Source organism: Trachypithecus francoisi, unplaced genomic scaffold (assembly GCF_009764315.1).
Source record: "Trachypithecus francoisi isolate TF-2019V2 unplaced genomic scaffold, Tfra_2.0 Lachesis_group11, whole genome shotgun sequence".
Taxonomy (NCBI): Eukaryota; Metazoa; Chordata; class Mammalia; order Primates; family Cercopithecidae; genus Trachypithecus; species Trachypithecus francoisi.
This window is the reverse complement of record NW_022681456.1, coordinates 53,305,431-53,320,255: the sequence shown is the minus strand read 5'-3', so window position 1 is coordinate 53,320,255 and position 14,825 is coordinate 53,305,431. Positions and strand designations below refer to the sequence as shown.

At 34.1% G+C, this 14,825-nt stretch overlaps 1 protein-coding gene across 2 annotated transcripts in view; it reads left to right on the top strand.

Moving 5' to 3' along the window:
* Window positions 1-14,825, top strand: part of OTOGL (otogelin like) — a 171,469-nt gene that overhangs the window by 100,135 nt on the left and 56,509 nt on the right. For both annotated transcript variants that reach the window (XM_033221163.1, XM_033221162.1), the window contains 6 exons: window positions 422-541; window positions 3,233-3,349; window positions 6,462-6,618; window positions 7,282-7,308; window positions 11,532-11,699; window positions 13,387-13,665. In XM_033221163.1, coding sequence (XP_033077054.1) covers window positions 422-541; window positions 3,233-3,349; window positions 6,462-6,618; window positions 7,282-7,308; window positions 11,532-11,699; window positions 13,387-13,665 — 868 coding nt within the window. The remainder of the gene's footprint in view (window positions 1-421; window positions 542-3,232; window positions 3,350-6,461; window positions 6,619-7,281; window positions 7,309-11,531; window positions 11,700-13,386; window positions 13,666-14,825) is intronic.

Genomic DNA, 14,825 nt, shown 5'->3' with positions numbered 1-14,825 from the left:
CCACCAAGGATGAGAATATATAATTATGAATTATATATATATATATATACACACACACACATTAATTCTGTATGTACACACATGTACATTTGCATACACATGCACTCTCATATGTACTGTCTTGTTTGAATTATACTTTTCCAAGTTATTTATGTCATTAGTTGTATTAATGCCAAGACACTGGTAAATGTGAATAAATGGGACTTGAAATCGGGTAAAATATTTTTGCAAATTTAAAATAATCACTAAATATAATTAAATGGGTATGAGAAAATCCACTTCTTCAAGTTAATTTATTAAAATGATTGCTGTGAAAATTCTTAAATGTATGTTTGAAATGTCTCAAAAGTTTTAATGAACATGAGTCTTTAAATGTTAAAGTGAATATAGAATATTTCCTGGTGATTTTCTCTTACTTTAGAACAAGCTATCAGGATTGTGTGGAAACTTTGACAAATGCACTTCAAATGACATGACCACATCTAATAACTTAGAAGTGAGAAATGCTCAGGTATTTGGAGATAGTTGGGCATTAGGACAGGTAAGTTACATAAATGTACTTTAGAAGTCAACAGAAATTTTTAAGAATATTTTTCCACTAGTATATTTTATTCTTATTTAGGTAATATTATTTTACATATTATTTCATAGTAATTTATAGCTGATGAATGTTCATATTTATCTTCTCATGTAAGTTTTCTGATTACCTTATATAAAGGATGTTTTCTCCTTATTATAGATGAAGAAATTGAGGCTCAGGGAGGTTAAATGACTTGTCTAATATTATATGGCTAGAAAGTAGCAGAGGTGACATTCAAATTTATCTCTTCTCCCTCATGTTTTCCTCACCATAGCAAAATGCCTTATCAATGTATCTGCATTTTGAAGGATGATGGAACTTTTGCCAGTTCAAAGCAATAAATAAATCAAGACAGAATTTCTTAACAGCCATGTTACTGTATTACATGAAATAAATGGGGATGTGTGTGTATGTGTGTGGGTGGGTGGATTGTGGTCAACTACCTTTGGCGGCAGTTGGATAAATTAATTTTTACATATTTCTCTTTCAAAGGGTTTCTTGAGGCATTATAAGCCTATAAAGGAGGGACATGTTTGAAGGATTTTCCAAACTTACTGACATAATCTATATTTTTATTTATTAGTTCTCAAGGAAGTAGTGTTATATGAAACACATTTTGAAAAATTCTGAACTCAGAAAACAGAGTCAAATTGGAAATTGGTTCTATTCTTTCTTCTACTTTCTTTTTTAGCCTGCTGTTCTTTTTAACTGATGGGGTGTTTGAAACCACAATTTCCGGTTTGGTTGCCATTTGGTTAGTTACTTCTCTACTTTGCCTAGTTTACTAATATGTCTAAATCTCTTTAAAGAATAAAGAGGGGATGGGGTAGAACATTTATTCCAGTAAGTAATATTTGAGTGTGGTCTAAGCTTAAGAGTACAAAAGTGTACCTTTTAATACCTAAAATATCTACTATATTGAGAGAGACAAAATCCTTTTAACTGTGACTATCTTATATCTTGTTACCTTTAGAAGTTTTTGAAAAAAATTGTTTTACATTTTTGTATCTGCAAATGAATTAAGAAGTAACTATTTGTAATGGTACTTAAATATTAGGAGTCGTCAAATAATTTTAAACCCCCTCAAAATAAGTTTTTTATTCACATCTGATAGACAAAGCTGAAACTCAGGTCATTTAAAAAAATTCACTATTTTTATTTAGCACAATATTTTCCATTACATACAGACACATAATATGGATAAATCACAGTCTCTGCCTTTAAGGAATTTAGAGTCTAGAGGTGGAAAATTTAGAGGTTAAAAAATTAACAGTCAGAACATAGTAAAGTAGTTGCTTTGATAGAAGTGCACACAAAATGGGGATTGTGATGGTTCAAGAAAGGTTTCTGGAGAAGGTACCCTGGAGGTGAATCTTATAAGATTTATAGGAGCCAAGAAAGTGAAATTTATCGGAAAGAATTTAACAGGGAAAGGAGGGAGCAGCCACCTAGAAGGTGTCAAGAGGCTGGACAGAGTATGGTGCACAAAGTGAATTTCAAGAAGTTAATTTTGGTTGTGGTGTAGGCTGAAGTGCAAAGTATAGATCTGTAAGATACAAGGGCCAAAAGGCTCTTATAATCCAGCTAGAAATATTAAGTCAGTAGAGATTTAGAAAACTGTACAAATTTGGGAAACATTAATGATAAAACTCATCAACATCTGCTGAAAGACTGTATTAGGAAGGATGAATTTTGAGGTTTCAAGAAGGTCTCCTACTTTCCTGGCTTCCTGGGTGGATGCTGGTGTTCCTCCCTGAGGCAGGGCAAAGAGGAGGAAATGAATGTGGATAGTTGAGGAAGGACAATGGTATAGAGGTAGGGATGGTTAGGACCTGCTGAGAGAGAAATGACAGAGATATTTAGGTGGAAATGTTCAGTTCTGAAATTCAGGAAGGAGATGTGGGATGGACATAGGGATTGGCAGTTACTAGTATATTCAGAGCGTTAAAGCCAGGACACATGTACTGAATGAAGAAAATAGAGATTTGAGAATTAAGCTTTGCAAAGAAAGCAGGGAGAAAGAGATTAGGGAACAGCAGCCAATGTAGCAAGAGGAAATCCAGCAGAAAATTGTCACCAAAGCCAAATGAAGAGAGACATTTAAGAAGGTAAAGTTTTAAATAGAATCAAAAGCAGCAAAAGTCAAGCAAAATGGAAGACTGAAAAATTGCCTTTATATTTAGCAATAAAGAGGTCATGGATGACCTTTTTCAGGGCAGTTTCAGGGAAGTGGATTAGGAGAAGAAGAGGCCAAGTTGCTGTATGTATGGGAATTGAGTCTGCAGAGATTTGAGTATATATAACCTCTCAGATGATTTGTGACAGAAATAAAGAAGGTGAAAATGAAAGAAACAGGTCATGCTCATGTAATTTTTTAAGTCATGCAAATGCTGTGTTTAAGATAATTTAAAAATCATTTATCACCACTCTATCTCTAACATTGCCATGATTTTAATATTCTTTTTAGTTGCTTTCGAAAATAATATATGCAATTAACATTGAATTGGATGTGAGCAGGTGCTTTACGCAAATCCTATCTAAAAGGATGAGAATATATTAGGTGCAATTGTAATGAGTGAAGTCGGATAGGTTACTCTGCTTGAGAAATTATCCCTTGAAAAACTTATTTTCTCTCTTATATTTTTTCAACAGTGTGAAAATCCAGATGAAACCATTAAACCCTGTGAGGCATATCAAAACAAATTTCCTTATGCCAAGAAAGAATGCTCCATTTTGTACAGCGATGTTTTTGCTTCTTGTCGCAATGTGGTAAATGAATACTTTAATGAACTCTCAAGTTTAAAGATGTTCTACTCTGTCTATAATACTCAGGTGAACATGACACATAACTGGGTGACCCATTGGCTTTTTAGATGTACCACCTAACTATTGTTAGGGGGACTTATGTGTTAGTTTGTTTTTCTGTACAAGTGGCACATTTGGTTGATTTACTTTCTCCCTTACTCCATCTAATTTAACAGTGTACCTTTGTGCATATTTGTAATAATTTGTTCTAGTTTATGGAACATTATTTACATACATCATTTTATGATTAACAGCATAAATGTTTACTTTTCTTTAGAGAACATTGTCAAATGTTCTCAACTCAAAGTATGGTTTAAAAGTATTGCTTGTAGCACATTTGAAATAGTTTTAGAAGCACATCCCAAGATGGAATGTAACTTATATAGAAATTTCACTTTCAAAACTCCTTCCTAGCGTGATTATTTTAGGTCCCAATAGAAGTTTAAGCAATACTTCAATGTATTGGTAAAAATTAGGTAATATAATATTTCTGCTGCATGCAAAGCTATGTTAGTGGTCTTGAAGGAAGTCACTTGTATGACTGTTGGACTTGTGAGCTAAGATGGTTGTTTTTCTCTTGGAATGCCATTCTATTTCAAAGAACAAATGATATGTGGTTATTCAGACAGTCAGACAGGGATATTTGGCAGATATTTTCCTTCCTTCCTTCCTTCCTTCCTTCCTTCCTTCTTCCTTCCTTCCTTCCTTCCTTCCTTCCTTCCTTCTTTCTTTTTCTGATGGAGTCTTGCTCTGCCATCCAGGCTGGAGTGCAGTGGCATGATCTCGGCTCACTACAACTTCTGCCTCCTCGGTTCAAACGATTCTCCTGCCTCAGCCTCCCGAGTAGCTGGGATTATAGACGTGTGCCACCATGGTTGGCTAATTTTTGTGTTTTTAATAGAGGCGGGGTCACATCGTGTTGGCCAGGCTGGTCTGGAACTCCTGACCTCAGATGATCTGCCCACCTCTGCCTCCCAAAAGGCTGGGATTACAGGCGTGAGCCATTGCGCCTGGCAGATATTTTCTTAAAATGTGTGAAATGAGTCTGTGGCTTTAAGGAAACACCTGATGGTGTCTGTTGTCTTTGATAAAATTTACTTTCAAGGGAAAATTAGAGTTTTGTAAAAGTTAGATCCACCCCTGCGAGCTTATAAGGTTTTTGATACTTAATGAGTCTTTTGATGATCTAGATGATGATATTAACAAACGTGACTTGTAGCTATTGTATATAATCAAATGTGTCAGCATTTTGAAGATATGCACGGGTCCATAAATTTTCCACATGACCAATGCATGATGTTACAAAATCATGCAGAAGTAAAAGATCCATTCAAAGGGCAAAATATAAAAACAATTTTAATATAGCAAAGTATAAAGTTTATTGATATGGTTTTAGATTTCACATTGCAACGGCCTTTTTGAAAATGATATTTTTTTGAGTTCTGATATAGTGTCAAAGAATATCACAATTACCTGAAAAAGATATTAAAGTACTCCTTCGTTTCCAACTAAATATATGTGTGGAACCGAATTTTCTTTATCTACTTCAACGCAAACCCAAACAAGACAAAAACATTATGATAGACCAAATGAAGAAGCAGATATGAGTATCCAGCTGTGTGCTATTAAGCCACACATTAAAGAGATTTGCAAAAATGTAACACAGTGCACTCTTTTCACTATTTCTTGGCATGTATAAGCGTTTTTCACTAAAACCATGTTATTCATGTAAATATATAATGTCTATTGTTATTTTTAAATGTCTCATTTTTAATGTCTAATAGAGTAAATATTGGTAGATATAATCCCATAAACGAAATCTCTTTGGGGATCTCAGTGATTTTTTTAAGAGTGTAAAGGGATTCTGAGACAGGAAAGTTTGAGGGCTGCCGTATTAGAGCCACATAGGTAGACTAGAGTCTTGTTTATAGAAAGGGTTGCTTTTGAGACTTTTCATAGTTTCCAAGGATCCCACCTGCTTGACAAGAAATATTGTGTCAAGTCTGGAGTCCTGAACCACAGAGCCTGCTGGTTCTTTTTCACTTGAAAAGAAAAGTTAACCCATGAACTGACCTAAAAAATAAAATACAGCTCAGTGACAGCAAACCATGCTTCTTTTTCTTTTCTTTTCTTTTTTTTTTTTTTTGAGATGGTGTGGCCAGGGACTTGATGTCAGCTCATTATAACCTCCACCTTTTGGGTTCAAGCGGTTCTCCTGCCTCAGTCTCCCACAGCTGGGACTACAGGCACGTGCCACCATGCTCAGCTAATTTTTGTATTTTTAATAGAGACGGGTTTTGCCATGTTGGCCAGGGTTGTCTGGAACTCCTGATCTCAAGTAATTCACCTGCCTCGGTCTCCCAAAGTGCAGGGATTACTGGCATGAGCTACAGCCCCCAGCCCCTTGCTTTTTTTTTTTTTGAGACAGTGTCTCGCTCTGTCGCTCAGGCTGGAGTGCAATAGTGCAATGGCGCAATCTCGGCTCACTGCAACCTCCACCTCCCGGGTTCAATGGATTCTCCTGCCTCAGCCTCCTGAGTCTCTTGCTCCTTTTTTAATGCATTGTCAATATATTAAATTTTGTCAGCTACTTAAATATAATGCAAATAAAATAAATAAAGTAAATAGAATAAGTTGTTTTTAAAGATTGCTATTACCATTCATAGCCATTAGGATGTTGCATAAGCGGGGGCAAAAAAGAAAGGAAAAAAGGAAGAAAAATACAAAATTATGTAAGATTACAATTGGAAGCAGAAGATGCCCTTATTTTAATGCCATGTGATTATGTCAGTAATGAAAGAAGCTTTCAAAAATTAATCTGTTATATTGTCGTTGAAGTTTTATGTATTTATTAATCTTATTATTTCTTTTACTAGTTCTTTGATGTGACATTTTCCTAATACATTTTTTTCTCCTTTGGGCAATAAAGAAGTTTGAAGTAAAGAGAACTCTCTAGGTGGCAGTGTTAAGCTGATAATATCAAACTTTGAAAACACATAATCTTCTTTTAGAGGGGTGACTTTAAATCATAATCAGTATCTATTAAAATTAAGTAATCTTTCACCTCATGTTTCAGATTGATGTTACTTATTTTGCCAAAAATTGCCATGAGGATACATGTAACTGTAATCTTGGTGGGGACTGTGAGTGTCTGTGCACTAGTATAGCTGCATATGCATACAAGTGTTGTCAGGAAGGAATATCAATTCATTGGAGATCATCTACTGTTTGTTGTGAGTACCCTACTTAGAACATACTATGTAGAGAACTGATAAATAAATACATATTAATTGTTGATTTATCTTAGAAATAATGCCAGGAAACTCATGGAAATAGTATTAAATTAAAATGATGAAATTTTATATTCCTTTGACAATCATAAATTATAGAATACTGAAAGGACTTATATAAAGAAATTGTGAGATAATATTTTGTTCTATGTGTGATTGCTGTCATTGCACCATTTGAAATATACATTATTTAAATACCATCCTTAGAGAAATTGTTTATGACTTTCTTTTATGCCTATGAAGTTTCATTGTTCTGATGATAAACATATTTTTAAAAAATCACTTTGAATTTGCTTCCAGATTTGACTCTTTAAACTTTTAATTTACTTGTGTAGGTGGTAAGACATCTGAACAAGCTTACAATTTGAACACTTTCATTGAGATTTCTAAATTGGCAGATATATTTTCCTACTTTAAAACAATTATATGAAATTTAATTACAGCACATCACTTAAAGAATGTTCTTTGCTCAGGAAAATTTCCTAAATAATACCATTCTATATTCTTTCACATAGTTATTGATAAATATGTGGCCATATCTTGCCCACATTCAGGTAAGTGATTGGCTTCTTACATAGTTTAATATTTATTCTTTTTTTCTTTTAGCTCTTGATTGTGAATACTACAATGAAGGTATGTGACATTCAAATTAAAAGTATCACTATAGTATTCTATTAGGTGTATTTTCAGATTAAAAGTTTTTGAACAACTTATGCTGTGAACAAATTATAAATAGTTCACAACTATGTAACTCCATAAAAGCTTTTAGGTTTTAAAATTTTCAAAAATTTCTAAGTATTTGTGTTAAGATTTATTTCCTGAAAACTAAAATAGTGTGTAAATTAAGTTCTCAGAATTTATGAGGCCCTCAGTACAGTTTTGGAATGACATGAATGAATGGATGGGTGAAGTTAGTTAATTTTTTAGATAAAAAGGATGAAAGATCTATAACAAATGCATACCTTTACCATTATATAAATGTAAACATTGTTCAAATGTTTTTTACAATTTTATCTGATTTTTAAATTGACAAATATAATTGTATATATTTATGGGGTACAATGTAGTGTTTTGATACATGTACACATTGTGGAATGATCAAATCAGGCTAATTAGCATATCCATCACCTCCAATATTTACCATTTCTTTGTGGTGAGAACATTTGAAATTTTTTCTTTTAGCTCTTCATTCCTTAAAAACCAAGAAATTCTATCATTTGCAACAACATGGATGAACCTAGAGAACATTATGCTAAGTGAAATAAGTCAGGCACAGTGAGACAAATACCATATGATTTTACTTATTTGTGAAATCCAAAAAAGTTGAATTTTTAGAAGTAGAGAATGGAATCGTGGTTACCGGAGGCTAGTGGTGGGGAAGTGGACAGGGAAAGGGCAGATTTGGTCAAAGGGCACAACGTTTCAGCTAGATGGGAGGAATAAGTTCTGGTATCGATTATACAGCGTGGTGACTACAGTCACATTTTTCTTCCGTTGTGGAAATCAAAGAAACAAAGTATAAATGCAGTGACATAAGAAATAATGTAAGGAATTTAATTTGCCACCATTGCAGGCAAAAATCATTCTTTACACATTACCAGAATGAGAACTTATTGATACAATAATAATGAAAATCTCTTGGTCTCAGAAAACATCCAGATTTGCAATAAGAAATCCGAGAGGTGCTGCTGTCTAAAACTAAGGTATAAATGTAAGAAGAGACAGAGAATTGTGTTTTTAGTGAAAATACTTGAAGATGGCAGAATTGGAGTCTTTTTGCAAAACTATTTAATGAGGAAGGCACAGGCCTCAAAACCTAATTCAGACAAGTAAAGTGATCTAGGGAAGTATCCATTTTTGTCAGTAACTGGGCAAACTCTGGATCCATGATGGATGTTTCAGTTAGAATAGTAGTTACAGGATATCTGGGCCAAGCAACCAATCTGAGGCACTTCAGGTGGCTTATTGGAGAAATTTGTCAGCTAGATAATTTTAGAGAAATAGAGATAATGAATTAAAAAGAAAATTGGCATTTTTGATTTTAGTTGTATTTGTTGCATTTATAGAAGTTTGATAGAGGAGGCAAATTCAACATTAAAAAATATCTGTGGTAGTTAAAGAAAATCTAACTAAAAATATGTCCTGTTCAAGATTGTGAAGAGACTGCCATACATGTGCATGCACACACACACACACATACACACACACAAACACTCCACATCAATCTTTGGATTCCATAATTAAAATGTGATTTATTGCCTATTATCAATAACAGAAGCTTTTGTTGTGTTAACTGCTTTCTCTAGATCATATAATTTAAACTTCAAAATGTTATTATTTTATTTTATTATCAGCATTTTGCTATTATCAACACTTTCAGAGGAAATTGAAGCAGAGAGAGATTAAATAGCTTTGCCAAATTCACTTAGCCAAAATGTGGCAAACTGGGATTTGTAAACAATTTGCTTCAGGGGCAGTGAGCATGACCTCCATGCTATATGGCCTACTGTATGGTTAATACATCCTAGTGTAGGGATGATCACCGCACATTGTCATCACAGGTTCTACATAATGTACACAGACAACACTCTGAGAAAATGCTCCAATAACTTCCTCACTCAAAGATTCCTGTCTCACCCAGTTCTGTTATGACAGTCTCCATCTGTGCCTTTGTATTTTCTGGCATTTCTTCTGCAGACTTGTGGTCCCAGAAGCAGGATTTTCCATGCATATTGCATCTCTTTACCTCTTGCTACTTGCTACATTTTGCTCTCTGTTAACAAGTCTGCAGTACCTCTAGTGATGATTCATTCTTCTAATGTGTTACAGAATCCTTCAAACCTGTTCTTCTAGTTTCGTTTGTAATACTGTATTGATAATATCAGAGCATGAACATGGGGCATTTGGCCTTCATGAGACACTGATTGACTCAGTGAAGTGGCAGGCGAATAAATTTCCTATGATCAAAGTAATAGGGAAAGGTATCAGTGTGCCAAGGGGAGTTAGAATTTGTAAAAGCAATGCAACAGTGATAGAGGTTGAAGGGGAATATAAAATTGTGATGATTGTGGAAGGTGATAATAAATAGAAAATGATTTTAAATGGTTATCCTTAATTTGTTTCATCCCAAATGAATTTCACAGCCCTTGTAAATTTATCTAGTCCTTTTTGGGCATTTATAGCTGGCATATTTCTCCCTTTCTTTATTTGTTACATCCCAGACACTATGTTATTAAGATACTTATAGTATTTAAAGCACATACATAAATAAATAATTGTGATTCTGTAGGAAGAATTCTAAAAAGTAGCAGAAGAATTCAAAGGTTATTGCTGAGATTATTTCAATAATTCTTAGCACAATGATTCTATATAATATCTTTGTGTTCATTTAAACGATTTTTACTAAAAATGTAAAGCTTGCATTTGAAATGCTATTTCTGTAGGTGAGGGAGAACTTCAATTTCCTACTAAAAATTGTTATATGATTTTTAAGTTCAGAGTAATTTTATTAGATAGGATATGCTTATTTCTGTTTTTAAAGAATCACTGCAGGAAATGATTGCTTTCAGTAGATGGTGGAATTGTACTTCTCCCTGCCGAAAATTAATGATAAGATCAATGACTTTTGTCTCCCAGTTGCTGGCGAAAATAGTTCAGAATCAAGCTACCAATTAACTAAGAGTCAATTCAAAAGCTTTGGGTTTTTATACAAACAGATTTCTCAGATGGCAATTGTCTCTTCAGGTTGCTGTATTAAGGGGCATGTGCAGCAGGGGAGAGATTTTGTTTTGCTCTCCTTCTCCTTTCTCATTCTTATGTTGAATATTCATAAGGGTGCTTCAAGTCCTTAAGTTGTAATTGTATACACATCTTCTCCATTTTGAATTGTATCTCATTATAATTCACTTATCTTATTATTTGTATATTATTCACATATTTGTATAAATCTACATATTTATACTTTGAAGTATATTTGCATCTTGGAGGTTTGTGTCACTTTCCTCTTGTCTATGCTAGAAAGTTAGCCATTACCAGGTAGAGACTATTGCTGTAATTTTCTTTGGTCCTCATGTATTTTGGCTCATGGAGAAACACTGCATTTGTAACATTTGTAACTGTGGTGGTGAGTCTCCTGCAGCCAGGTTAAGAAAAATTGTCCACTGTTTCTGCTCAGCTCCACCTTGATGTGGGGGCAAAGCTGTTTCACGTTTCTATCTCTATACAGGGTGCCAAAGTCCCTAGTGAAGCTCTTTTCCTCATCGTTTAGAAGGGTCCCCAGCTGCTCAATGTGTCCCAGATGATGGGTCAGTGAGGAGAGTACACTTGAAAATAGTGTATCCTCTCAGTCTTTTTGTTCTTCTCCCAGTCCTTATGGTGGAAATTTTGATTCTCCTTCCCCTTTCCTAATTGGAAGACTTCTCATCCCTCCAATGCAATTATCCTTTCCCCTTTATTTAGGTCTGCTCTTAAGTCCTTAAGGGAAAGAAAGTCTTGCCTTTACATTCTTTGAATCTTTTTTCTCCTTCTTCAGCATGCGCTGAGGTAAATTGGCTTTGAGATAAAAATGAGAGAAGAGGGAACGTAAAATACACCGAGAGCAATAAGGTTAAACTTTTATGAAACAACCGATCACGTGTATATCAACATTTTACATAACCCACAACACAAACATATACATATACATCATTATGTATATAAATCATTATTTTTGAAGAGTTTAGTTATTTTATTAGTGATAAATTTCTAATTGCTCAATATTTTTAAGTATTTTGTTATTAAAACATTTCTTTGAAATGACAGATTGAAATTTTAAAAATCTGTGCCAATTTATAATTCTCATATTTATACTTAACTAGGACTTGGAGAAGGACCATATATGCTGGCAAGCTATGGGCAGAGTGGCCTTGTTCTGGGGGTCAATATGACCAGCAGAAGCATTTTCTCTTTGCCAAGAAGCAGTGTTCATACCAATTTATTTTTTTATTTTATGATCACTCCAGGCCTTTTCAAAGAGAAGGTATCATGTAAGTATAATTGAAAATAAGAGTTTAGCTTTGCATTTACATTTTAAAATTTAGCCACTCAGTAAATATTAATTGAGAATCTAATATGTTTATGGCATTTTTAAAAAGTGCTCTAAGGGATATGAAATAAAATATAACATTGGCACAAGAGCCAGCTTTCTCTTTTGTATACAAAATCATTTCTTTGTTTATTTATTGGCATATATATGTTAGAATGACAATTATTTGAGTTTTTGGTGTTAAATAAAATATAGCTAAAATTTTCTTAGTATTAGTCACAGAATTTAGTTTGATGTTTTTGAAAAACCATCCACTGATTCTTAACATTTGAAAGGTTTTAATGCCCCCAAAAGTAAAAGTAAATTGTGAATTGATACCAAAGAAGTTCTATATGAAGAGCATAAATCAGAGTGTAGACAGTTATTGTAACAGTCTGTTATTCTATTATCCTTAACTGCCTTGTCTGTTCTGGTTCCTGGACATGTCCTCAGTGCCCTGAACCTAGTCCTACTTTTACTGGTTTGCACCTGCAGGTCTTTACTGATTGTATCCACCTGGCACCTGTTCTGATTGGTGGTAGTTTCCCTTCTGATCCAGTGATGTTCAGTCTACTTGGAACCATGCATGACATGTTGTATCAGCTTAGGAATTTATTTGTTGGATGAATCATCAGACTTTACTTTCACTTATTCTGAGAATGCTCACAATTCTTCAGTTAGAATAAATTATTTCTTTCCTGTAAAAAGAACTCTTTTAGTTCTGAAAACACCTATCACCATCAAGTTCTAAATTATGTTCGTTACATTTTTTTCTCATATAAAAATGTATTTTATTATCCTTGGCATCTTTTGGTGCTCAGCAGAACTTAAATTTTACAACATGATAAATGCCTTTGAAACCATATTGAATTTGAGAGAACTCTTCATTTTACGATTTGTAATAACTAGTGGTTTTACTAGAAAAAATCCAAATGATGTTTATTTAAGAAAATCAACCTAAAATCATCTCAATTTAAAAACTTTTATTTCATGAGTTTTACAAATATAAGGTAAATGTTCAAAGCTCTAGCTAAAAAAAGGTGATAATTCTTCAATGCTTTGTAAAGCCCAATTGCCCATTAGCCATTTGATCATCTTTTGGGAAATTGACAATAATGTTGGATAAATAGTCCCTTTTTGGTGCAGTAAAATCTCTTTCAAGAACATTTGCTCATTAAAAGAGCCCAGTGATACTGAAATGCAGTTACATCCCTAAATTGATCTATTTCTCTATTCTCTTTTCTATCATCCAATTTAGCCGTTTGTGGATTTTGTACATTTGTAAATGTTAAAGCTTGCAAACACAAATGTATGTCCAATTAATCATTCAATTTCTTTTATAAAATTGTACAGTCTGGAGTCCTCATTGACATTTATTTTTTCCCCCAAGGACAAATTATTTAAAAGATAGAAGTTACCAAAGACTGATTTTTTTTTCTTTTTAGTGATATCACTATTATTCACTGAATTTAAAGTACTACATTTTTTCTTCTTTCAGGCATCTCCTAATTTATTCTGAAATCTTAGTGATCGGCACTATGTTTGGCAATTGTGCAGTAGTATTTTGTTTACTTTATAAGTACATTTTGTGATACCAATGTTGATGATCTTCCTTCTTCTGAGAATCTACACTGCTCTATGTTTTACAGCATTGGCACTTGTTTCCTTGGAATCTGCTGAAAGGCCAAACTACTTTCTCTATGTCCATGACAGTGATACTCTTAGCTTGGAGCTGTGGGAGGCAAATTCAGCCTTTCATCGGAGAGCAACATTTTTCCACCATCAGGGCCTCTGGATTCCTGGTTACAGTGCATTTGAATTATACAGCAAGAAAGGCTTTTTCATCATATTCACAGGTGCTAGTGTCAAAGCATCAAAATATGATGATTCTGAAGAATTTAAACATTCAAGTAGCTTCAGCATAGAAGGTATGTTTCCTGAGATCTCCAAAAAGAGAACAAATAGGTAATTTATGTTAAACAGAATATTTATGTCTTTAATTTAAAAACCATTCTTACTGTATATAAGCAGATAGTTTTATGACCTTAAGTAAGTTTCTGAACCTCTATACCCCCTAGTTTACTCAACTGTAAAATTGGAGAAATAATAATACCCACTTTATAGGGTTATTGCGAGTATTGAATAAGTTGATGTACATCACTTAGAACAATCCTAAATAACCTGATTTATTATTATTACCCCAATTATTACTACGAGTGCTGTCTGGACATTGGAATCAGGGCCCACTCATGTGGCATAGTTGTCTAATGTTTGTATCTACTTTTTCTTTCCTAGAAGGCAGATTCTTATTGATCTGATTCTTAGTGATAACGACAATATGTTTATCTCTGTCAGTTGGATACAGGGTATCTGTTTCCATTGACCTCTAGAAGATTTATCTAGTTCAGCAGAAGCCTAATCTTACTTCTAGAGAGCCTTTGAGGTCTATAGCTATTGAATTTTCTGAAGCGAGCTTCACTTCTTTATGCAATCTTAAAAGTCATGCTTTATTTTCAAAATCCAGGAGGTTGATGTCTATCTTGAGTCTCCCCAAGAAATTGTTTCATCCTTGTGAGCCTTCCTAAAGAAGTTCAAGAGAGCAGTTAATTTGCCTTTTCTGTTGAGGGTATATTTCTGCAAACCCTTCTAATAATGGATTTTAAAAAGTACAAATTGAGCTTCAAAATTTTACCTATCGAATACGGTTCCTGTATGCAAAGGTTCCTAAGTCTGGCAGGAGGTTTTGTGCAAACCCAGATTCCAGAATTCTGCAAGGGTTCTTACCCTGGCAACCAGCTCAGAACAAAGCAAAAGAAGTTCTAATATCTCTACCATTTGCATTATTAGGTGTGGTGCCATACCTTCTTTAGTGTGGTGACATACTCAGAAAACAAGTCAGGCAAAGGAATTTTACTACTTACAGATAGGCGGCAAGAATCAACAGAAGCCTAGGATTCATGGTGAGCCAGCCCTCTAGGCTCAGAAAAGCCCAGGGTGAACTGAATCTTGTCTGCACATGCTCCATGTTGCACTGCAGTTGAGGGACCCTGAAAGCACTCTGCTCTGGATTTGATACTTCAGGTGCAAC